The 27,149-nt window shown below is 35.5% G+C and overlaps 1 protein-coding gene across 1 annotated transcript; it reads left to right on the top strand.

Moving 5' to 3' along the window:
- Nucleotides 1-477: 477 nt before the first annotated feature.
- On the top strand, nucleotides 478-27,149 carry LOC121419140 (abscission/NoCut checkpoint regulator-like). Its single transcript, XM_041613469.1, has 11 exons — nucleotides 478-537; nucleotides 7,511-7,707; nucleotides 8,554-8,741; nucleotides 13,992-14,077; nucleotides 14,720-14,834; nucleotides 16,198-16,314; nucleotides 20,479-20,727; nucleotides 21,443-21,510; nucleotides 22,632-22,727; nucleotides 23,234-23,388; nucleotides 25,820-27,149. Exons 1-11 carry the CDS (start codon nucleotides 484-486, stop codon nucleotides 25,884-25,886), a joined length of 1,392 nt encoding a protein of 463 aa, XP_041469403.1. The 5' UTR covers nucleotides 478-483; the 3' UTR covers nucleotides 25,887-27,149.

The raw sequence follows: 27,149 nt of genomic DNA, 5'->3' as shown, positions 1-27,149 counted from the left end.
GCCGGTTTCCGAGTAGTTTTAATATTCGATATTTCCAGGAAGCGTTGGAATTTTGGATATCTAACTGACTGATGACCAATTTTGGCGGAATTGAATTAAGTCTTAAAATAATGGTTAATTTCATTTCTAAGCCAGTTTTGGGTGAACAATACGAAAGAAAGCCACTGTGACCAACCCAAGTCACCATAAATCTACAAGATGGATTTTTTTAACGCGCAAAATGTATTTACAAAATTTCTAGATGGAGTTTTGTAATCAGAGAAGTATTTATAGAAATCGTCACCCAATCACTGTGCACAATTCGCAAGTTCATCAAATACAGTGATCCACAACACTCACTCACGGATGCTTGATGACTGTCCGCAAAAGTGACGAGGATGGAGATTATTGGTGAAGCTGATGCGCGCGATGACGATAGATCTATATAAATAAGCAGATAGATATTATTAGGCAGCAGAAATTTTCATTATCGGACGGGGAACCATGGACGGACACTGTTTCGGCTGCGCTACAAAGTTTGGATTTTTCACCAGAGAGGTAAGTTTGAAAATGTGAAATTGTGGGCATGATCAAACTACAAATTTGACGTTGTTAGAAGGTTTGAGGGTTGTTTGATCTCGGTTATTCTGATTCTGAATAAAATAACGTTGGGCACGAAAGTGTCGGAACATAGTTTTAGCAATTCAGGTCAATTATCTATGTCCCACATACAGTTTTCTGCGTAAGTTCATGTATGAAAACTATGATTGGAACCGGGGAAGAGTTCCTTTTGCGAATTAAAGCGACCCAAAGTGAAAAAAGGATATATATTAGGGTTAAGGTTAGAGGTAGGGTTAGGGCACTCTAGGCGACACCCCCGGGGGAGGGGGGCACTCGACCAAAAAAATGGTGGGGGTGTGCCGCGGGCGAGACAAGAAAACGGGGGCCTTGGCCACTCCTAGTACCAATGAGGTCCAAACATTACATGTATGGACCTCATAGGCGACATCAGTGCTAAAATTGGGTTAGAGATTTATGTGGATCTAAATTTATTGTAATTTCAACAAAAGTACTAGCTAAATTTGAGGCTTTTGTTGAAATTTTGCTTTAATGATACATTAATGCTTCAATAAGTAACAAAAAATTGAAAGAAATGAAGGGGAACTTACATTTTGACGACTTTTTCCTGATTTTCTTGGCAGTTGTCCTTCACTTCTGACTCTCGATCGGACCTGATATGCAGATCAGGTATACGCGTTCTCGTCAGGTGATCGGTCGGTTATTCTTTTCGCCAGATGTTGATAATTATATATTTCATAACGCAGCGTTCATCGCAAATTTAGCTGAAAGAGATTGAAGTTGAACAGCGCAAGCTTTAATTTATTCAGAAATAACGTTTGATTGCACAAGTTTCGCCTCGGACATTTAGGATCATTTGGTCCCATATTGGCGTAACTACGGGGGGGGGGGGGGTGTCCCTACCACCGTCCACACCGGGCGTCCACAAGCCAGCAATTATCTTTTTTCTCTTTTTAACCAAAATGCTTCCCCCCAGAAAAAAAGAACCAGGGTTAAAGAGAAAGACAATTATGATAGAGGAACACAAAATACTTTATTTTTTCAGCTTTTAATGCATCGACTTATAATCAAATATTAAATGGGGCTTAGAACATTTTTTTTAAAAGTCAATTAATAAAAATATTCCGCTCTTCGGGATTTGAGCTTTCATGAAATATCCGATCTTTTTCATGATTACCGAAAATACTTCAAATGTCAAAAAAAAAATTATCGGTGTAGTAGCTGATACCTTGCGCCCGCCTTAATTATTTTAATGTTGAGATACTTTGCTTTAATTTAATGAATTCCTAAAAGCATTAATTCTCAGATCATTTGTCGCAATCGAATGATTCGATTGGTAAGCTAGTTGTATAATTATTATGATTCATGAATTGTTTAAAATGTGTCTCTCTATCAGTTTTGAATATTTAAAAAAATGTCAGCTCGTGCTTTTTGCTCGCAATATTTTGATTAGTAAGAAATTCTTGTGTATGCGAGTTTGATACATAAATAACTAGAGAGAGAGGGGGGGGGGGTGTCCCTCAGCTACTTGTCCTTGCTTATTCCAATTTTTTTTATTATGCTCGTGTATTATGCTCGTGTTGTGAGTATTTCAAAGTCTTTTCTTTTTCTCACCCTTTTTATTGTCTCGGAGCTTCCCTCTATTTCTTTGCTACGATGTATAGCCCATCTTACTTGTTTCATTTTTTTATGTTCTCATTTCATTGAAAACATAATTATTAAACTGACGTAGAAGACTTTACAACAAAATTTTGATATTGTTTTTTCTTGTTTGTTTGGCTTTCTTTTTTCTTCTCCTCAGTCCTTTTTCTAATTAGTTTCCCTTTCCTTATTTTATATTATTTCATTTCATGAGGCATCCGCCAACTTATATACAACAACAAACGTTAGAGGCGGATATCCAGTAAGGGGACGTGGTGGTGTGCCCTCTAAAAAGAGGAAAATAGGAAGGAAAAAAAGCAGGATTTATCTTGGTGAAGATGATAGTGGTGGTGATGGTGGCGGTGATGATGATGATGATGATGATAATAATGATGGTGGTAGTGGTGATAAAGATGAGAATGAAGTTGGTGACGATGATATGATGATGATGTAATTTTGTCTTTAAAAAATAATAGTGCAAAGGCGAAATCATTTAAAGTTTATTATGAAAATAGCAGAAAAAAATAATTTGAAAAATTGTACGTATGCGTATGGAAAATCTATCCCCCACCAAAAAAGAAAAAAAGTGAGATTTTGTTTTGTTATTTGTGACGGCGTAGGCCTATGCGAACAGCTGTGTGATATAATTATGGTAAAAAAAGTAAATGAAATGCCAAGAAATACATGATAATGACTTTTATTGTACATTCAGTATATCAGTAGATAAATTCATACTCGTTCCAAAAAAAGAAGAAAGTGGGTATATTATGGACCATTAAAAATGGGCAGTTGCTCTATATATTATATTACATAGAATATATAGAGCAACTGCTCGTGTGTAGCGGTAAGTTATTCACCTGATCTACATAATTCATGCGGCGCACGGCGCGTGCGCAATGTTTAATAATTATTGTTGTGAATACAATGAATGTCATCAAAAACATAATAACACAGATCAAATAGTGCCAGCTCGACGCGCAAAATGAGAAAAAAATATATATTTTCTGCCCTGATAATTTGATAACCCTAACCTAACCCAATTTCTAAGTATTTTTATCATAAACAGGATAACTATATACAATGATTGAAATTAACTTTATATTCTTTTGCGAACAAAATGAATATGAAAGACAGCTTTTTGATAAAGAACACAGTTTTAGAGCGTTAGAGCGCGATTTATACCTACAACCGCTAACATAGGCGGATCCAGAGGGGCCCGGGCCCCCCTATTGGCGGAGCAAAAAAAGAAAAAAAAAGAAAGGAAAAAAGAAAAGGAAGGGAAAAGAGAGGAAAAAAGAAGAAAGGCAAACATAAGAGGAGGAACATGATTAAATGAAATAACATTAGGGGAAGACTCTGAAAATAATTTTTTTTTAAATCTATTTGTTAGGATAAAAAATTTTCACTCGCGCTTCGCGCCTTATTGTCTTTTAGGGTATTTGCATATCTTGCTCAATATGGAGCTTGAAAAATCAAACTTTGAAGTCATTATACAAAACATATTTCAGCTGGGAAATTGAACTTTCATTATTTTGTTTCATTTACAAATTGATTTTTAAAAAGTGCTCTGTAAAAATGTCTGTGATATCATCTGAACATTATCATTTTCTGCTTGCGCTGCGCGCTCGCAAAATTTGAATTTTCAGGTACGTATTATTTTCCTGTATTCCATAAAGTTCTCAAAAAGTTCCCTATTCAGGTCAGATTGTTAAAACGTATCAGCTAGCGCCGCACGCTATAGCATTTGGATTAGTCGGTTATGTATATCCCAATATTAATTCTAAATCAAACTAATTTGATGACAGTTTATCAAAAACTTCGACTCGCGATTTCTGCTCGCATTGATAGATATATAATGCCTCTTATGCATAATTACAAAGTGCTTTAAATGTCCAGTTTTCAGGCCATAAAATTAACACATTTCGCGCTCCCATGCGAGAGAAATAGGAAGATGGTCATCAATTTCATATGATGACATAATGCCCTCATAGCATGTTCCGGTCCTATGTAAAAACTCAAAGTAATAAAAATAAAATACATCAGCTCTTTTTTAACTGTGATCCATCACAATTCACAATTTTCCCACAAAGTGTTTGCATTACAGAGCTTAAATTCACCCTTTGTTATATCATATATTTTTAGCTCGCGCTTTGCGCTCTCTTTATTGATTTTCATGATAAGAAAGTTACTTAGAATACCCAAATTCTAGGTCGAAATCTAAAACACACGTTAATTCAGATACGCAGATTGTTCTCTATTTAAATCATTATCCAGTTTCAGATCACAATATCAAAAAGTGTCTGCTCGCGGATAAATAACTTATCCTTTTCATGATAAAACATGAATAGTGCGTCCAGAATCTTTCCCCATAATTTTGTTTACCCATCACATTTCTCCTATTTTCTCCTCCCTTTTATTTTCCATTAATTTTTCTTTCGTTCACTTTTTTTCTGTCCTCTTTTCCCATAATTTATTTTACCCATCACATTTCTCCCTATTTACTCTTCCCTTTTATTTTCCATTAATTTTTCTTTCGTTCACTTTTTTTCTGTCGCCTTTCCCCTTCTAAGTTCTATTTTTTTTTCTCGTCTCACCGCTTTTCCTCATCCCCAGCCCTCGATCGACGCCCGTGCAGATTCGCAAACAATATCAAGAGTATATGTCTACTTGCAAGGGCGGAAATCTCTCCCCAAAGGTAGGGGGACCAGGGGCTGGAAAATTTGACAAGCAAAAAACAAACAAAAAAAGAAGGTTTATCACCCTCTAAAGAAGGTCATCTTGACCAAAAGAAATTTGACAAGCAAACAAGCAAAAAAAAGGGGGCATGCCAAAAGTAAGATCGTCTCTTCCAAAATACATTTCGAATTTGAACGACATGACCAAAAATAGTAGGGGGACATTTCATAATGTGCCCCCTACTATTTTGGGTGAGGGGACATGTCCCCCGGCCCTGGGGTTTGCGCCCATGTGGGTGGGGGTGTTGCGCCTCCCTATCGGGATCATATCACAGCGAGTATACACTCTTCCATATTGGAAGAGTGTTTACTCGCTGAGATTTCGATCTCACACATAATTTTATAAAAAAAAATAGAACAGCTACGCCTTGAACACAGGCCAAAATGCCTAACGATTTCTCCGCGGCATTAACAACTCTCGTAAAGGGCGCTCCATTTATAAATAACGTTGCATGAACAGCTCTCTATGGCGACGAAATTTACCGCGGAATTGCAGCCAGCAGCGTGGGAAATTGGCAGAAAATTCAAGAAGAGAACCGGTGAGTACCGATTTAACAGTATTCATGTATTAATTAATATTTATTTAATCATAAGAATAATTTTTTTTTACGGAAAGAAAGCTTAGTTCTAAGCTAGGGCGGCCCAAATGCGCGTGAGCGGAGTCCCAGTTTCTTAACACGGGTAAGTATTGCGGTGTCGCCTAGAGTGGCCTTGGCTTGGAGCGGGCTTATTGTAAAAAGGAGGGTCCTCGGAACGACAAATGTTTGTGAAAATGGGGGTCCTTGGAATGGATCGCCAGCGTGTGAGTGCGTATGCATCCCTATGGAGCGGTCATGCGTGCATGATGGAGCTAGCGCGGCCTCCGCCGGGTGAGCTCTGCGGCCGCTTTTCACCAAAATTGCAGCTCATTGTAGCAGATCAATGCGATCGGAACGGCGTAACGAAAAATATGCGAAGCTTTGGAGCGGATTTCTCTTTTTTCTCGATAAGAAGAAAATGCTATGCCTTGGAGCGGCTTTCTTTGTTCTTTTTCTCAACAAGACAAAAATGCTATGCCTTGGACCGGAAATTTGAGTGTAAAAATGGGGGTCCCCTCCGCGGCACATACCCACTATGCATTATATACTGAGTGCCCCCCCCCAGGGCGACACCCCTATACTTACCCGTGTTAAGAAACTGGGACTCGATTCACGCGCATTTTGGCCGCCCTGTAACTTAATATCATGACATTTTTTTACTCTAGGCCTACTAATGAAATGAATTAAATTTAATAAAGTAATAATGTTTAATCAGTACTCACCGGTTCTCTTGTATTTTCTGTAAATTAATTTCCCATGCTATGGTCTCAACTCTTGCAGTAACCCTGATGGTAGACAGCTGCACATTCACAGTGCTTCCCCAAAAAAACTATACACTTTTGAAATGGCTGCCAAATGAAAAATAAATCACTTTGGGGGAAAGACTTATATATATAGTTCAAAAAGCAAATAAAGTCAACTTTCAAATGACACCAAAAGGTTGGAAAACTTTTCACGCTTGAGCGAGCACTGCCCAATGAAACAACATGAAAATTAGGCTGGGCTGGAATTAGCCTTACAAAAAAAGGAGACAAGTTTTACGCAAGACACGCAAGAGATATTCACTAACATTGTCACTAAAAGTATCTGTGCCCTTGGCACTGTTAGTGAATAGTTCAAGGGGAAGTTCACCCTGACAAAAAGTTTATTGTAAAAATAGCAGAAAAAATAATAAAAAATATTGCCGAAGGTTTGAGAAAAAATTATCAAATAATTAAAAAGTTATTAGAATTTCAATTATTTGATTTGTGACGTCATATGCGAGCAGCATTCCTACATAGCGAATGGTAAAAAATCAATGAAATGCCATTTTCTCAGAAAATTGAAATTGGTTTTCTCTGTACCTTTTGTATATCAATAGACAAATCATTTCACACCCAATCATGAATAGAAAACAAAATTAAGTCAACAGTAACCATACAAAATTTGAAATCCATGCATTTTATATTACATAACACATGGGGCAGCTGCTCGTTTATGACGTCACAAATCCAAAACTTTGAACTCTAATAACTTTCTTACTCTTTAACGGATTTTCCTCAAACCTTCACCAATATTCTTTACTATTTTTTCTGCTATTTTTACAGCAAAGTTTTCTTCAGGGTGAACCTCCCCTTTCAAACAGCGATAATGTTAACTTCTGTACGTCCTTGTAATGTCAGTCATGAAGCACTTGCTAGTGATTGGGCTAGCATTGTGCTTCTGTGCGGCCGGTACTGGTATATATACACCAATTGGTGTCGCTGAAACACACTAATTGCCAGCTCAAAGCCACCTGGTATTGCTAGTTTGGATTGTAAGAAACCATGTGGCTCACCGTTGAACGCTTTGACATATCTACAAAGATTACATTAGTGTGTAAAGGACATGGCTTATCAAGTATGTGGCCCAGTCATATAACAAATTAAACTTTTTCTTTGAGTAAACCACTGTTGATGTTGGAATTTATAAAAATCGGCATGTATTTATATGATGGTATTTCTATTCATTTCATTGCAGCATTCTTGCCATAAGTGTGGTCATGCATATTGTAAAACCTGCCTTCCTCACAAGACCTCACTTCCAGGAAAGGATCCCAAAAAGCAACAAAATGTCTGTAATGACTGCTTCAAACTCCTACAACAAACCAAGACAGACATGCAGAGGGACAACTTGAGGAATGAAGGCAGATACTCGCCTCCAGAGAACTTTAAAAAGTGAGCAATATAAACCACAAATGATCCTAACCTATTATTCATTGTGGAATGGAGAAACGAAACATGCAGAACATTTCAGGTCATGCTTATCTCTTGGATGAAAGAATTTACATTTTTGAGGACCTGCCTACTGACTGCTATGTCCTTTATCTTTTCCAATTTTCTCTTCTATTGATCTAATCTCTTTTTTAAAACTATTTGTGCAATACGTATTAGCAGTTATTATTGTTAAATGTATATATGGTAAGTACTTATTTTTACTAACTCTGAAATGAGTTATATGTATTTTAAATGACAAAGAATTATCTTGACTCTTTAATCTGATACCAAATTACAATTTTTTTTTGTAAAAAACATGTGTGATGAGTAAGTCAATAAATTTAAATATAGGTACTGGGTTACATTTATCCATAAACTAAATATTAGAAAGTCATTAGCTTTTCAAATCATGTTTATTGTTCAGAAATGAATAAAGAGAAATATGTATGAGTAAAAATCTGAGGGGGTTCATTATGTCTTTGGCTTTTTTACATGTCATTGATGAGGGGCCCCAGAACACAAGTCATAAGAATGATTCATTTCATATTTTATATTTTACATTTTAACAATGAAATCACACACGCAAAATAAAATAATCAACATAATTAAATGCCAAGTGAATCAGGTGAAAAGCAAGCTCTTCATTATGTAGCTTCCCATGGAAATTGAATATCTCTTTATAACTGGTATGTAAACCAGTATCATCTTGTTTTACAATATGAAATATAATTGTATTTGTTGGTTGAATGTGTTACAGGATCCTGATACATCAAAGCTCATTTAAAACTTTATTTCAAATCTTTACAGGAGAGTTGCTGCTCTTCACGAGAAAGAGCAAGGAAAGCAGCCTTCATCAAGACAGCCAGGACCATCACAATCTTCATCAGATGCTTCATCAGCTAAACAAGCAGCAAAGTATAAAAATCTAGCACCGGCTGACAGGGACATTGCTATGAGGTTGGACAAGCTTAAGGAGGACCGAAAGAAAAGAGAGAGTAAGAGTGAATCTAAAAATATTGTTGATACTGCCAATGGTACAGTTTTTTTGGTGGGGTAATCTTTATGAAGTTTGGATGTGCTGAAATATTCAGTATTCAGCCACCAACATTATACTGTATTTCTGATTAATCATTGCATTTTACACCCAGGATATGTGTTCACTTTTCAGATAATAAAAAGACAATCCCCTGTAAAAATACTATGTCATATATTCTTCAGTGCATAGGTTCAATCGTTTTAATATAAGATAAGTATTTTTTTGTTTTTGTCTCGCCCACCAGAGGTGAGACTTACATGTAGGGATCCAAATGTCGTCCGTCCGTCACAAATCTAATGACACATAACTCCACAACCGTAAGGTGCTTTTCAACCAAACTTGGATGGTAGATGGACTTAGGGGACCTGCATGATATGCTGCAGTCGGAGGTCACATGGTAAGGTCAAAGGTCATTTTCAGGTCAACGTTAAAGTTTACATGCAAGACTCTCTTATGACACCTAACTCCGCAACCGTAAGTCGCTTTTCAACCAAACTTGGATGGTAGATGGACTTGGGGGAAGTGCATCATGTGCTGCAGTCGGAGGTCACATGGTAAAGTTAAAGGTCATCTTCAGGTCAACATTAAAGTTTACGTGCAAGGCTTTTATGACCAGCATTATTCCATCCCAGTCATTTCACAATGAAGTTTTGATACAATTCTGTTGCGTGCCCTTGCAAATCACGATATTTCTGGTTATTTTCATAAGTGGGCGAGACACAAAATCGCTTTTGCCTTGTTTTTTTCTAAATTACTTGATTACTGTTCTGCAGTACTTTGAGATACAGCGTTTTAAAAATAATGTTCCTCTGATGTATGGCTGAATATATTCCAAAATTGAATATCATTCTCAAATGGTTAGAAATAGGAAGCTCATTTCATGTTCAAACTTCTATAAAAAATTTCATTGGTCTCGCTGCAGTGGTTTTGAATACAGAATCCATTACATTGTGTGTAAAAATTGTGCTTTTCAGCCCATTCCAAGTTTGCATGCTGCACTGCTGTATGTTCTGCTCTGTCTAGCATGTCTCCTCTTTGATCATCCAGAATCTGACCTAGGGGCCGTTTCATAAAGCTGTTTGTAAGATACAAGTGACTGGTGATCCTTTCTTACACGCTAAACCATCGCCAAAGAACAGTTTGTTGTACACCATTTAACACAAGAAAGGATCACCAGTCGTTCTTAAAGCCGCTCTTAACTTATGAACAGCTTTATGAAACACCCACCAGGTACTTCCCTGATCTGACCAGGAAAATATCCATGATCTAACAAGGCTCATCAAATAGCATCCTTGACCACTCTTGCAGCAAATTATCGATCAATAAATCTTACATCAGTATGTAGTAAGGTATTCGAACATATCCTGTATTCTCAGATTATGACTCACCTAGATACCCACAATATCCTGTTTGATCATCAGCATGGGTTTCGCAAGAATTACTCTTGTGAAACTCAACTGATATCAACAGTGCAGGATATTGCAAGTGAGTTAGACCAAAGACGCCAAGTGGATGTCATTATAATGGATTTCCAGAAAGCTTTTGACAAAGTCCCACATAGACGATTATTGCTTAAACTCTGGCGTTATGGTATAAGAGGTAAGACTCACAAATGGATTGAAGAATTTCTCACCAAACGTAAACAACGTGTAGTAGTAGAGGGTGAACACTCTGAATGGGTCAGGGTAGATTCTAGTGTGCCACAGGGTACAGTATCAGGCCCGTTAGACTTTTTGCTTTATATCAACGACCTCCCTGAAGGCTTAGAATCTCGCTGTCGTCTGTTCGCAGATGATTGCATATTATACAAAACAGTAACCTGCCCAAAAGATTCCGAGAGGTTACAGAGTGACCTTGATAAACTAACATCTTGGCAGAACAAATGGCAGATGGACTTTAATGCTCAAAAATGCTATGTCATGCGAATCTCTCATGCTAGAACCCCCCTGAAGTATAATTACACCTTGAATAACACCGTACTGGAAGAAACCAAAACCCACAGAATACTTGGTTTCCTGAGAAGGAACTTGCATTCTTGTCCATCACATGTCAAGGAAATGTCGTACAAGACAATGGTCAGACCAATACTTGACTATTGTTCATCAGTATGGGATCCGCATACTCAAACACTCATCAATAAATTAGAGCAAATCCAGAATAGGGCAGTTCGTTTTATCACCGGAAAGTATGAAAGAAAATGTAGTGTAACTGATATGAAGAAGACACTCAAAATAGAGTCTCTTCAACAGAGACGGAAAGCAAACCGAATGTCAATCTTCCAGCAGGCATTGTCGGGCCAGCTCGCCGTGCCGCTGCGATCCACCCTGCACCCGGCCCGGCCCAAAGGAACCTGCGAAATACCTCAACCACAAATAGCTTTATTCCGATTGCAACTAACAAAAACTGCTATAAGTTTTCTTTTATACCACGTTCTGTTGTTGACTGGAACAACTTGCCAAACTCAATCAAATCAATTCTCGACAAAGACAAATTCAAAGTAACAATCCAGAAGTACCTAAACCAAAATTAATACTAAGCATCGCCTCTCACCTCCGCGTAACGACCATCAGCGCACCCTAACCCTGCCCGTTTGACCCCTTTTAGGGGAGTTGGGCAGTATCCTGGAAGTAAGTAAGTAAGTAAGGGCAACAGCAGTGCTTGACAGTCCATTTCAAGTTTGATAATGAGAAATGCATGCTGATGGAGACAACAGGTCATGACTGTTTCATGCCTAATTCCAACAAATGCATTTCGTTTTTATTAGTAGTTTTGTTATTAGGTCACCAAGGTCTAATTATTCAATGTAAATGTACTTCAGGTTTCCCAGCCCGTCATGGAATATTATATTTGTTTTCTTGAAAAGCTGGGAACCCTGTTACTTATTTGAATAAAACAAATAGGTTTCTTCTGGTTATGTTCCCTATCACTAGGTGTGATACACTTGTTGTTTGCCTTCATTCTACGGCTTTTAGTACTCATTCATCATTTTCTTTCAGGTTTGTGCACTGATTCCCCTATTAATCATCAAACAAACTTCATTCTGGATGTTTCTTGCTCTTCTGAACATGCTCAAATTTATTACATGAGCCTGGATAGATCAAAGAAATGTCCCAGCTCAGATCCTGGATGTACAAATGGGAGCTGACATGCTATTAATGCAGAACTACAGCAGTACTCCAAACTTTGAATGAGCTGAAGTGCACCAGTGTTATGTAACAGAGTGTGCATTCAAAACCGCTGAAGCGAGACCAATGAAATTTTCATAGAATATAGAACATGAGATGACTTTTCTATTCTGGTACATTTAATTGAAGATACTACTGTATTTTGTAATTAATTCAGCCCTATGTCAGGGGGACATTTCTTTCTGGGATGCACTGTACATCTGGGTGGATGTGCAATGTTAATCATAATGTGTGTTAATGTGAATACTTCACTTTTTTTTCCTTCTTCATCTGATGTGTACTTGTATTAATTACTTTATATTGTGGAGGCTTCTGTTTTTTTCAAGTGTAATCTTTTTGTTGCCCTCCTTTTATTGTAATGATATTTCTATATACAAATGTACATTTTGATGATTTTTTGATAATGATTATCAAGAATAAATTGATATTGAATTCGAATTTGTGTACATTTTTTTGTGCCTTCACAGGGTATGTTTCTTTAGTATTATTTTAATTATTAATTGCTTTTATGGTATTCAATTTTCGTCTCACCTGCGAAGCAAAGTGAGACTATAGGCGCCGCTTTTGCGGCGGCGGCGTCAACATCAAATCTTAACCTGAGGTTAAGTTTTTGAAATGACGTCATAACTTAGAAAGTATATGGACCTAGTTAATAAAACTTGGCCATAAGGTTAATCAAGTATTACTGAACATCCTATGAGAGTTTCATGTCACATGACCAAGGTCAAAGGTCATTTAGGGTCAATGAACTTAGACCATGTTGGAGGATTCAACATCGAAATCTTAACCTGAGGTTAAGTTTTTGAAATGTCATCATAACTTAGAAAATATATGGACCTAGTTCATGAAACTTGGACATAAGGTTAATCAAGTATCACTGAACATCCTGCATGAGTTTCACGTCACATGACCAAGGTCAAATGTCATTTAGGGTCAATGAACTTTGGCCGAATTGGGGATATCTGTTGAATTCCCATCATAACTTTGAAAGTTTATGGATCTGATTCATGAAACTTGGACATAATAGTTATCAAGCATCACTGAACATTTTGTGCAGGTTTCAGGTCTCATGATTAAGGTCAAAGGTCATTTAGGGTCAATGAACTTTGGCCGAATCGGGGTATCTGTTGAATTACCATCATAACTTTGAAAGTTTATTGGTCTAGTTCATTAAACTTGGACATTAGAGTAATCAAGTATCACTGAACATCCTGTGCGCGTTTCAGGTCACATGACCAAGGTCAATGAACTTTGGCCGAATTGGGTGTATCTGTTGAATTACCATCATAACTTTGAAAGTTTATGGATCTGATTCATGAAACTTGTACATAAGAGTAATCAAGTATCACTGAACATCCTGTTCGAGTTTCAGGTCACATGATCAAGGTCAAAGGTCATGTAAGGTCAATGAACTTTGGCCATGTTGGGGTTTTTTGTTGAATAACCATCATATCTCTGTAAGTTTATTGGTCTCGTTCATAAAAAGTGGACATAAGAGTAACCATGTATCACTGAACATCTTGTGCGAGTTAGAGTAGTATTCAAAGTCAGCACTGCTGCTATATTGAACCGCGTGATGCAGGTGAGACGGCCAGAGGCATTCCACTTGTTTATGTTGAAATTACTGTTTTCCATTATCAAAATGCAATAGAATTTTGATTAAATATGACTGTTATTATCAATATCATAATCATTATTAATTATTATTTTTATTCTATTATTATTTTTGTTATTAATATTTTTTTCTTTTTGTTGTCATAATCATAAATTAGCAATGAATGAAATAAGGTATGAATCATGATTTTTCATCTTTCACAGCATTGATGAAGTGAGGATTGTATTTTATTTGAATTAGAACTCTGAGATTTCCCTAATTCTGAATCATGAAATTCTTTGAAACATTTATTTAGGAATATTTTTTACAGAGAATGTTATAAATTAAATGATTTGTTGTAATATAGACGAGTGTTCATATGAAGATTGCAGTCTGATAATTCTGATAAATTTTTTTGTTTTTTATCAAGAACCTGTGCTAACTCAGCGTGAGATTGAGGAAAGGCTTCGTAATCTCCAGGGACATCAACCATCTTCTGAAACAAGTCAAAACACAGTATGTAACTAATCACTCAAGCTCCCATCCCCATGCAAAGTAATATTAATATTGGATACAGGTTAAAAATTATGTATAAATCATTTTTCTGATGGATTATGAAACAAGGTGAGGAAGCGTTTGTCAAGTTTTAATTTAAAAATTGAATTTGGTCAGTAGTGATAATGAGTAATGACTTCTAAAATTTTCTGGAAGATTCTTTAAAGCTTATGAAAGCACAAAGTAATTAAAGGTACATGTTTACACCAAACTGAAAATATATCTTGAATATTAAGTAAAATGGACAATTAAAACATTGAAACACACTAATGCAGATAAGATTAAGAAAGTTAATGAATTTCTAAGTTTTATGTTACTTTGGTGATTCATGTTGTCATTGATAATCAATTTTGTGCATCGTGTATTTCATGTCCCCATTATGTTTTTGTGCAGTTTTCCTTTTTAACTGTTCATGTTTGATCAAACTTATGTAAAACCTGAAGAGGCCATAGCCTTATTATTACACTTCAACTGATTTAAAAAACTTACCAGTGCTTCACTTATTTCATTCTCTTGTAATTATTTAGATAATTTTTACCATGGAGTGTCAATTTCAATGCCAAGAACTGTTTATCATATTGACCAATTTATTTAAATCAAAAGGTATTTCCGAGATCAAATAAAACGGTTGAGGAGCAGTTTGATGACCTTCTAGATCAGATGACAGATGAAGTGGCTTTAGATGCAAGATTAGAAGGAAATGATGTTACTACTTATGGTGAGTTATGTCGTATTCTCCTTTCTTAATTTACGTTTGTGACACTGCCTAAGCAAAATGCCTTTATCTCGCCTGAAATGTGCAAGGCAAGTTGTAAATGTTCTGTGCAAGTGCACAATGACAGTTCAAGCTGCCTAATCTTTAAAGGGCAAAGTCCCGGCAAACTACAGCATGTAATGAATGTAGGCTTTTGTACTATTTCAGCAGTGTTTGGGATCCATGTTTTGGGTTTGGACAGTTCATTTCCTTCTCAAAGGCTTTCCAAGCTTTACTGTCTGTGTGTTTCTTATGGTTGATACCAGGGTCCCCTTAACACAAAGCTAAGCACTTTATTATGTAGGTGAATTTCAAGCTTGATTACAATGATCATGTTGTGCTATGAAACATAGAAACCAATTCTATTTTTCCTCAAAGGCTATGCTTCCCCTGACAGGCCCCGTAACTTCAGGTTGACTTACTTTGTCCTTTGTTTTTTCATGAGAGCATGTAATATGAACTGCTTAGATGCATACATGTAGCTTCCGTATGGCAGGATTCCTGGAATGTTAATTACTCATTTTTTTTGTCTCTCAAAGGGCTTCAATCAGACAATATAATTATATATCTTGGTACATTTGTCTCACCCCATGTTTTCCAAACACTCCAGTACCCATGTAATCCATTGGTCACATTTAGACCCTGTTCAATATGTGTTAGGGTGCTTTCTCAAAAAGTTCCTTTATACTAGAGACTAGTAGCACAATCCTTCTTTTTCAGCAGAATAATGTATTTGTCTTTCAGCAATAATATTGCCCCCCCCCCCCTCCCTGTGCATTTATGACTGATCATTTATACATGCTTTCTAACTCTATTTTTTAACATTGCATAATGTGCAGTACATTCCTCCACTCTTTCATAACAGAGCACATATATAGAGAATACCATGTGGCACACTATGAGAGAAGAGATAGAGTGCATATCACCACCATATCCACTAAGTGTCCAAATCGGCCAAAATCAATGAAAAAATATTTATATTCCAGAAGTAAAATGTAAATTGTCTGTCTGTAATATTTCTCACAACACTTCAGAGTATTTAATTGTCCCACTCAATTCATAAAAAAAAATTTACTTTGGTGGTATAAAAAAATTCAATTTTATACTTTTTGTGGCCACTTTACTTTACAAAAATCAAAGTTTTAAACTTGTACATTTCAAACTTTCTTTCTCTGCCAAATTCTCTTTGATTGGTTCATGAAAATGGGATAATATGTACCCTTTCACATGACTTGTATGAGGGTTGACCTGTTGTTTTCTGCAATCTGATCCCTGTACATAGTCTATGGAAAATATACTATTCAATGTGTCAATATGTTATTGTCAGATCCAGCTGCAGCCAAACGAGCCCCCACATGCTTGGGACCAGGACAAAACACCGATCCACTCTTGCCTGATGAGGATGAGATGAAACAACTCACAGATGATGCCAAGAAATTATTAGGTAAGTACTCTGAGAAACTTGCCATGTTACACAAGAAAAAATTATGGGGCAGTCCATCCTGAATTCAAGTTGGCCTTTTGACAATGCCTTGCGACTTAGCTAGATTTCTCGGATTGGCTGATTCGAGATAAGCAACTGAGGAAGAGAATTAGCATAACCCGAATGAGCGCGAAAACCTTTAGGTAGGAACCTGGAGGAGACATGAATGTGTTAATTATTCATGAGCATGCCGAAGTGCCAATCCGCACCTTTGATGTTGATTACGTCATTGGACCAGGAACTTCGCTTCTGTGGTATTGAGTCATACAGCGTTCATTGATGTGAACAATACACTTGCTGATTGGCCGCTATCTGAGAGGTAGCTATCGCAAGTCAGAATTAATGGTAAACGTAACAAATCTATTCAGGTTCCTTAAGGCCTGTGACTTGGCTCACATTAATAATAATAATATAGATATATTTACCCAGGGAAGCCGCTTCAGTTCTGAAAACTGTTCTCCCAGCGGGCCCTGCTATTATTCATTCATCCGGCTTTTCGCAAGGCATTTGATATAAATATCATAACAGCCATGTCTTTGTTTAAAGGCTAAATTTCAGTAGGTTTTGATCCTGTTATAAGCTACTGATATGTTTCAGGGGCTGAGAGCAAATTCATCATCAAATTGTAGCAGCTGTTATTGGTAGCAATTTTAATGAGATGGTCTTCTGGTGCAGAGAGCCAAAGGACCTACTGAGCAATTCTAATTTGATATAAAAGTTATGAAGTTTGAATTCATTAAAATCTGATTTCATTCAACACTTTTTTTTTGCATGATAAAGATCAGGGATGCCAGAGTTCCGGCTTTTTCATTTTTAGCTCATCCGGCCCGAAGGGCAAGATGAGCTTACGCCTTGGCGTGGCGTCTGTCTTCCGTCCACAATTTCAAAATGCTATTACTTCGCCATTTCAAGTCCGATTTCAATTCTGTTTGCTTTATATGATAGCACTAGGTGGGGGATTCAAAACTTCTACACAGAATTTTGAAATTCATTAAATATGCTAATTTATGTGCATTTTTCAAAATTCACAAAAAATGCTGCTTTATTTGTTGATCGATTTTGATTTTTTTGCTTCCATCAGGTAGAGCTTCATGAGGTTCACCAAAGTTCTACACAGAATTTTGAAATTTTGACCAGAACAATTTTTATGCTAATTTATGCAAATTTTCAAAAATTCACATAAAATGCTTCTTTATCTTTATTTGTTGACCGAATTTGATTTTTTTTCTTCCATCTGGTAGAGCTTCATGAGGTTGACCAATCTTCTCAACAGAATTTTGAAATTTTGATCAGAACAATTTTTATGCTAGTTTATGCGAAATTAATTATGCATATTTTTTAAAATTCACATAAATGCTTCTTCTTCTTTATAATGTTGACCGATTTTGATTTTTTTTTCCATCTGGTAGAGCTTCATGAGGTTCACCAATCTTCTTCACAGAATTTTGAAATTTTGACTAGAACAAATTTTATGCTAATTTATGGGAAATTAATTTATTCATATTTTTAAAGATTCACTTAAACTGCTTTTTCTTCTTTAATTATTGACCGATTTTTACTTTTTTTCTTCTTCCATTTTGTAGAACTTTATGAGGTTCACCAAACTTCTACACAGAATTACAAAGAAATTTTTTTCTTCATTTGTTGATCAATTTCAATTTTGTTTGCTTTATATAATAGCTCGAGGTGGTGATACAAAATTTCAACATAGAATTTTGAAACTCATTAAATATTTATGTAATTGGTTGTGACTGATCGCCGTACATTATAACGTGTATGGATTCTAAACGTATGGTAAAAAGTCATTTAGGGTCAATAAACTTAGACCATGTTGGGGAATCAACATTGAAATCTTAAAGGAGAATGAAACCATTGGAACAAGATAGCTTGTGTGAAAACAGAAAAATCAAAGAAACAGATCAACAAAAGTTTGAGAAAAATCGGACAAATAATGAGAAAGTTATGAGCATTTGAATATTGTGATCACTATTGCTTTGGAGATAGCAAATTGGCAATGCGACAAAGATGTGTGATGTCACTGATGAACAACTCTCCCCATTACTTTAGTATATATTTCACTTGAATTGCCTCTTTTATCACATCTATCCATAGATCATGTGTTCTTTCTACATGAAGGCATGTAATACATATTTTTTAAGAATACATAATGGATAAAGAGTTTGTATCATCGTAAGAAAAAGCAAAAAGAGACATTTTGAGGGTATTTTATAGTCCACCAAAGGAAAAGTTGTTCATCAGTGACATCACACATCCTTGTCGCATTGCCAATGGGAGGATCTCCATAGCATTAGTGATTGCAATATTCAAATGCTTATAACTTTCTCATTATTTGTCCGATTTTTCTCAAACTTTCTTTATTCTTATTCTTTGATTTTTGTGTTTCTACACAAGCCTATTTGTTCCAAAGGTTTCATTCCCCTTTAAGCTAAGGTCAAATTTTTGAAATGCCATCATAACTTAGAAATCACAGGACCCAGTTCATGAAACGTGGACGTAAGGATAATAAGATATTACTTGAACATCCTGCTCGAGTTCCAGGTCACATGGCCCAGGTCAGTCAGTCGGCAAACCCCTGTGTTAATGAGCAAATGAGCAAGATTTATCCAAGTCCTCTCGTGGCTGAATTCATGTCCCTGCAAAATCTCGTGAATTGTGAGACTCTCTTTCTCAAATGATTTAACCACTTTCTCTTTGAGTAATATTGATTATTTTTGTACCATGGGCAAGAGTAAATGTTACTCTTTTATATTGGTCATTTCTTTTGAATGAAATATTTTGATAAATAAGTGAATTTTTACCTGAAAAGATGCATCAAACAGAATTTTCTTCCTCTGTTTTCACTTGAAAATTGTTCCAACATTTTGTGTTTTAGGCACCAACATTATTTATATCATCAGAAAGCTCAAACTCTATACTTTCACTCTCGATATGTGGCATCTATTAGATGGGTCAGCAGCCAGCTTTTTCCATCAAGATGCAAAACAAGATTTCTGAAATTTCTGATTAACATAAAATCCAGAGATCTGATTGGCTGAATAATGTTTTCAATACAACAGCGTCGGTAATTTGAAGAGATTACCACATGGTGAATGTGACCTTGCAGAGGCCCAGTATGGGGAACAGTGGAATTTGCATGGGTGTGTGGTTCCTATGACCAACCAGAGCGCATTATTCTTGTTTTTGAGCTGCTAAATGTACTTGGCCTATGAATAGCTGGCTGCTGACCCATCTAAAATATACCTTATAAAAATCATATCATATTCAAGCTTAGATCTTCAGATTTTTCATGATCTAAAAATCATTTGTGCTAAAACAGAAATTATGTATGAAAACAACAACTTTTGTTGCATAATTTTTTTTTCATGCTTTAGATCAAAAGTTTTCCCTATATTACAACATCTTTTTAAAAATCCAAACACATGACCTGAAAGAATGATTCTTTTTCTTTACAAAGATACCAAAAACATGAAATTTGTTCAATATTTAGAGCAGCAATGGCCGAATAAAAAAGAGGTGTTTTGGTTCGCACCAAGCTCATTAACTATGCAAAAACCTTCTAGTCATGAATATCACTTGGATAAAAGAAGCTACATTTTCAGGGCTTGCCGACTGACTGAGGTCAAAGGTCAGTTAGGGTCGATGAAGTCTGGCCATGTTGGGGGTATTTGTTTGAATTGCCTTCAAAATCATGAAAGTTTACGGATATAGTTTATGAAATGTGGACATAGGGGTAATCAAGTATTACTGATTGTCTTGCACAAGTCTAGGTCACATGATCAAGGTCAAACGTCGTTTAGGGTCAATGAATGTAGTATTTTTATTATTTGAATGTTTTTTTTGTAAATAAATCGTTTAATAGCCATTTTCGAAGTCAGCACTGCTGCTATATTGAATCGTGTAATGCAGATGAGACTGCCAGATGCGCTCCACTTGTTGTTTTAATGACTAGATAATCTATCAAGTAATGTCCTGTCTGAAATACAAGCAACTATGCCTTCTTAGAACCATTGTCAGATTGGATAAACCATTCATCTTTACTCCTGAATATTTTGTCACTATAATAAAAAAGAGCTTGTACAATATAACTTCTTACCTTTCTAACAGGGGAGTCTTCCAGCAACATAGAACAGCCTTCCGGGGGTACCAATCCTCAACCACCAGGAGGCCCTGATGGGGGTGAGGATGATGAGAGTAATGCAAGGAAACTGGCAGAGGAGGCAAACAAGCTGATGGAGGCAGCAAGGGCTGAGCTCCATCTGGAGGAGGAGGCCACCAAGAGAGGAGCCGAGAGGGATGCAGAGATTGCAGGGAGACTGGCTCATCTCAAGGGTGCACAGTCAGGAGAAAATACAGGTTAGGATCTTCAATTTGATTACACAGCCTGGCCAGTCCCAGGTGTGTCAGTGTGTGTTGTGCCTTGATACTGGACTATTGATGATTTAAGTAGGCTTCGGTCTTAAAACTTAGACCTTGAAATTTGATGTTTGTCCTGTCCAAGATGTATGTGGGAATAACAGCAATCTAATCTGAATTTGGGTAATGAGATAAACTGTCAAACAACACAGAGGTAATTATAAACATGTCAGTGACTTGGTTGTGTTCTTAATTTGTTGGCGGTCATCCGAACCATCGTATCACACATACGATGGTGCAAACCCATTTCAGAGAAAATCGACTTCAAAGTTTACTATAATATGCACACTCAGTTTCCCATCCTTGCAACTTATTCATTGCTAGAAAAATACAAGGTTGGAAAGACCAAGACAATATCTTGACATTATATCGCAAAAGAGCTTCATGCTTGTAATTTCGGTTTTAGCGACTTTAAACTGAAATTTTGTGGGAGTTTTTATTTTAGCTTATTTAACGTTTCAAACATATCCACTTCAGTGAATTGCCATTCCTTCAAGTGTGTTCTTATAAAACTCTTGATGCCGAATAAATTTTATAAAATCCTGAAAATAGCTGTATGATATTACATTGCCTAATGATCCACACTTTGGTCTTTAAAGTAATTAAAATTTTGTTGAATAATTGATGTTATGAATTGTGACTTTCTGGTTTATAGGGAATCTTAACCTTGATGGAGATAGTGATGAAGATGAAGAAAAAGCTTCCCAGAGACTCATTCAACAGGTATGGGTATCAAACAAAAACAAAAAGTGTGATTAATTCTTTTGAATACAGTTATTATACAAATATACAATGACATTCGAGGATCTGGCTAAAACTATTCGCATCGAAGGAACATCACATAGTACTATTCTCCCGAGGGCCATCGGCCCGAGGGAGAATAGTACTATGTGATGTTCCTGAGTGCGAATAGTTTTAGCCGGTTGACCCGGTTCCGAGAATGGGTCATTGTATATTTGTTTTATATCCCTTCCACTTAAACCATTTTACAGCGAAACGATTTTTAATAAGTTGATATAGAACAATCATCAAAAAGTGTAGAAAATAATAATGGATCGTGTGTTCAGCGAGCGCACCTGGTTAGTGCAGCTCGCCGAAAGTTTCCCGTGGCATGCAGTGGAGAGTACCGTTTAGCTGAGTAGCGCTCTGCTCGCATCGCGTATCGCAAGGTTGGGGGGGTCAAAAAAACGTATAGTTCACTTTTTCCCTAGGGAAAAAATGGACTATGCGTGACGTCAGCAAGGAAAATTAACTATATCACGGCAAACGTTTATCGTAGTAAAACTATCGTTTTTCTCCTTGTGTACACTCTCAATACAACAATCTTAAGTAAGGGATATAAAAGCATTTATTTCCTTTGTCATAAAAAAATGATTGACAATGCAAATACTTTCACGCATACTCAAAATAACACATTATGATTTTATGAGCTGACGTGATCAGTAAACACAAAAGTTCCATCACTGACTGACTAACTAACTGACGATTGATGCGGAAACTGCAATTTTTGTTTCCAACCCTATAAGAAGATTATTAGTATGTTGGATATAATCATGCATATGAGTTCCAGTGGGCCCATGAATGCATTCTGGCAATTTTTATTTGAATGAGCTGATCTCCCCCATCATTTCAGAGAAAAGTGAGAATCAAAAAGTTATCATGACCTTAATCAAATTCAACAATATCTGGTTGTTGAAAGTCCGGCATGAATGTGAGAAATCTTACCACCCTTGGCAGGAAAGATCCATTTATTTCCACTTTGCCCAATCAAAATACAGAATGGTAACTAGACAGAAAAAATGTCAGTTCAACTTTTGTTGTTGTTTTTATGTTTATTACATTAGATATTGGAGGAAGACAAGTTGGATGACAGAGTAGCTGCTGATGGGTTCCAGGTACCAACAGAGAGAGTACATCCTAAACCAACAAGCAACACTAATGTGAGTTGAATTAGATTGTCATTTTTTTCCATCATGGATCTTTGAATCATGGTTTGAGGGTTTGTTTTTTTAGGGACATGTATCATACAGATATTTTATATGTTTAGTAGTACACATTACATGATTATGGTTATTAGTTAATTATTTTAGTAAGTTATTTCTTATATGTATCCTTTGTTTATTTTACTGTTTTCTTATTGATCTATTCATTTGTTTATTCAATTCTTAATTATTTTCCTTTTTTATTGATTCATTTATCTCTTGCATGTATATCCTTATATTCCTTGCCTTCAAAAAGAATATCATGAATGTCATATCTATCAATTTGACTGTTTATTTTCATTTGAAACCATACATATGTGTATTCATTTACTTGTCTTATCTTTTTATATGTTACATATCTATGTACCCCTTTTCTGCATAAGGACAAGTTTTCCAAGTGCCTGTAATATTTACTTATCTCTTTCTGATTCATTCATATCCATAAATCATCATTGACTCTGCAGATTTCCGAGAACCCTCCACTAGAACCACACAAGCATGACCCTCCAGGACCCCAGACAAACCCTGATGAACTGCCATGGTGTTGCATCTGTAATGAAGATGCCATTGTGAGATGTGTGGATTGTGATAATGATCTCTACTGTAAAAGATGCTTCAGGTCAGTAGTTATGGTTTCAAAAAGAATGATTGATCAATTATTCTGAAAGATATGACTGATATTTGTAACTGAGGGGTAGCGCACTGCTGTAAAACTTGTGTACAAGACTATGTGCTTACTGGCTTGCCACAAACATAGCAGCTGTTACCAGGGTGTTTGTACCACTCACCTTATCGATTCTTGTGTTTTGAACACGACTTTTTGTCTAGTATTGCAGGTTTATAATGATGCGCCTGTTTAATTCAGTGGGATGGCAGAGTTTTTACCATGATATTTGTACTGATATGTTAGTATGTTTGGAATTAAGAACTGTTTCTATCCAGCCATGCTTGATTCATGATGATACACTACCCTAAAAGTTGGCAGTACATTCCTGAGGAAATGCAGTGCATCGACCTTTGAAGTCGGCAGTAAAGACTGCAAGGAAATGCTGGTCTGAGATGTGTGGATTGATTATGATCTTTACTTAATTAAATAGATTCTTTGGTTTAGCGTGTACGCTTTCAACACTATTGATGATGTTGACATTTTGAATATCTAATTATTCATGCTGAGAGGTGATAGTATATGAGCATTTTCTTATATGACTAGAGCCATCAGTCCTCTTATCACTGTTTGCCTGTAAGCATTCATGCTTTTCTTGAATTGCCATTAGAGTAATTGAATTACTAACCTTACTTGTCTAGCAGGGTTGGCGATTTTTTTGATTTTTTTAAAAAAATCAAAAAAATCGGATTTATTTGATTTAAATCAGATTTTTTTTATTTAAATCAGATTTTTTTTATTTTTTTAAAGTTCCTTCGAAAAAAAGGGTAATTATCCCCCCCCCCCTTACTCTTACAATGACATCAGTATTGATGTTATACATTTCACCCCTAATATTGTTCTTAACCACATATTTTGAAATTAAAATCCAGTAAAAATGGACAATTAAAAATAAATTTGAGGAATCATGTATCTGAACTTAATTCTATCATACATAGGCCTATGAAGGAATATTCCATAGGGAATTCCCAGTGAGTAGAGAAAATTCCCCTCTGGGATTTTTCATTCAAATATTTAAAAAAATCCAAGAGAAAAAATCCCTTATCAAAACTGCCAACAAACCCTTTGCCAATTACTAGTATTCATGTATATTGTAAGAGAAATATTTCTCATCAATGATTTTTTTAAATGAGTCACAGCTTTACAATAGTCAAAGAGAGACTACAACTGTATATGTTAAGGATCTTTTGATAAAAAGCTCTTCTCTTGCTACAGATATAGATGCAAAACTCTCAGTTTTGGAGAACAATATAGGAGATAGCTTAGTCAAAGGGTGACTATACTACATTCTGTTACTGTGATTTTTTTACATTAATCTACAATTTTTATTCCCATATTCTCTACAAAAAAATCTGTTTGATCCATGAAGTATGAAAAAAAATCTACTTACTTTTAACTTAAAGGATAAAAACTGCAAAACTGCTTAAATTACAACATGTATTACAAAAAGAAGTATTTTATTTTAAATGAGACACAGCTTACAACTGCCAATGATTGTAACTGAAGTACCTGCATCTTAACGTTAAAATACAGTGTTAAATGTTTATTCTGAGTTTTGCAAATTGTTATAGAGCTCTTTCCATTATTACATGCAGATACAAAACTTCCATTATTTGTAGCACTGAACAAAAAATGGGCTGCAGTGACTTAAAAGGTTTATAAGAGAAAGCTTTTCTCAACAGTCAAATTATGACTGTACTACATTATGTTAATGTGATTTTTATAATTATGTTATTCAAAACATCAAATGTATGATAAATGTAACAATACGAAATAAGAGGCATGTTAAATATGTTGATTACATGCAGGTATCATTTTTTATTTTACATGACAGAAGTAGTTATGTGTAGGCGAAGGATCAAAACTGGAAAACTGCCAACAAACCTTTTCTCATCGACTTTTATATATTATATTTTTTTTTTTTACAAACTGCTCTCTGAAAAGTCTTTGGATTATGTGAAAACTTTACATTAAGAAAGAAATTGACTAATAATAACTGACAAAGAATGTAAAATTTCAGAAGAAAAACTCGACATAATTTACAAAAAATGAGTACCTATTGACAACATACATCTGTAGTTTTTAAGGAATTACCTGATTTTATTAATTTGATTTTAATTTGTTTTAAGTAGATATGAAGACTTTGTTGATCTTTTATTGATATAAAGTTAATTCAAAGTTTTTCAGTTGACTTGAAGAATTAAAACTGCATTGAACAAATACTTTGTCCATGATTTGTACATGTTTCAATGGAAGTGATTTAAATCAATGATTTTTTAAAAAAAATCATGGTGATTTAAATCGCGATTTAAATCACGATTTAAATCAACGTGATTTAAATCCGCCAACCCTGTTATTCATTTTATATTTTATTCAAAATCTACAGAGAAGGACACAGAGACTATGGAATTGAGAGTCACAAGGTTAAACCATACAAGCCTCCCAATAAATGAACACCATGACTATGGACTGTCAACAAGAATCGATATACAAGGTACTGATATAACTGTTTGATGCAGAAATTATTTCAAGGTATTGATAATCAGACTTTCAGATGTGATGCTGGTATTAACTTTGGTGATGACAGCTAATGGTAGTCTATGGCTATTTTTTTTAACATCAGCCACAGCAGCTTTAAATTATGCTGGTGCTAGGACTGATTTCAACAAGTGTTTAGCAGTCTATGATATGATCGGCGATTCCAAGTTTAATGTTAACAGCTAGTTTTCATGTTACACCGAATAGTTTACACCAGCCACAACACTGAACTTGAGGTTTGTGCTAGGATTGATGTCACTACGTGTTAATCTAATGTGATTCATGATTTCATGATAACTCTGTAAGCTCACATTGGAGGCTTCGCAGCCTAATTCATGCTCTTCAATACCAAGGATATAAAGGGTATGGAATTATGCCCTACTGGTTCAAACCATACAAGGCTCACAATAAATGAACAACATATCTATAAAGTAGCATCAACAGGAATTCATTATCGTTTACAAACACTGATACAACTGCTTGGTGTCAACACTCAACACTAATGTCAACACCAAACCTCAAATCAGTCATTGGTGAATGCAATAGTTTATTTATATGAATAGAGATAAGAAGATGGGAATGATTGATTTGGTTTCCCTGTATCTTTTTCAAGCTGTGCAATAACTTTCCAAATGAAACAAAAAACAAATCAGATGTACAAAGAGCATGTATTACAATAATGATAATACACTATCAAACTATCATTTTAAGATTTTAATGAAGATTTATATCACATGTGTATTTCATCCATAATTCACTTTAGTGTGAGCGACTGTTCCATAGAAAAGGGAATCCAAATGACAAATTCTATGTGAACAAAATAAGATTTGCAAAGAATGAAACAAATTTTGATATTGTTTTAGTAATTACCACTATTATTTGAATATAACAAATACAAATACTAGGATAGACTAATTACATTATTTTCATAATATATTTTCATTTATTTTGTTAACACCCAAAGACATATAATAATGTGTGTTGTCAATCATATCATAATTGAATAATAGTTTTTCATATTTCAAAATGTAATACCTTCTGTCAAAATTCAAATCTGACTTAAACAATTAAAGTAGAAAAGCAAATAAGAATATTCATTGTACATGAACCATAATCATCAAATATCAATCAGGCAAAATTATTGGATAACAATTTGACTAAATGTTTTCTTGGAAAAA

This window comes from Lytechinus variegatus, chromosome 7 (genome assembly GCF_018143015.1).
Source record: "Lytechinus variegatus isolate NC3 chromosome 7, Lvar_3.0, whole genome shotgun sequence".
Taxonomy (NCBI): Eukaryota; Metazoa; Echinodermata; class Echinoidea; order Temnopleuroida; family Toxopneustidae; genus Lytechinus; species Lytechinus variegatus.
Note: the sequence above shows the minus strand (reverse complement) of the source record. Positions and strands in the feature narration are given on the sequence as shown.

What these genes read in the sequence shown, in the direction of transcription:
- LOC121419140 (XM_041613469.1), top strand. Translation starts at nt 484, where the DNA reads ATGGACGGACACTGTTTCGGCTGCGCTACAAAGTTTGGATTTTTCACC. An exon ending in GGACCGAAAGAAAAGAGAGA is followed by an intron (nt 8,742 to 13,991) that starts GTAAGAGTGAAT and finishes TTTTTTATCAAG; the next exon opens with AACCTGTGCTAACTCAGCGT. An exon ending in TGATGCCAAGAAATTATTAG is followed by an intron (nt 16,315 to 20,478) that starts GTAAGTACTCTG and finishes CCTTTCTAACAG; the next exon opens with GGGAGTCTTCCAGCAACATA.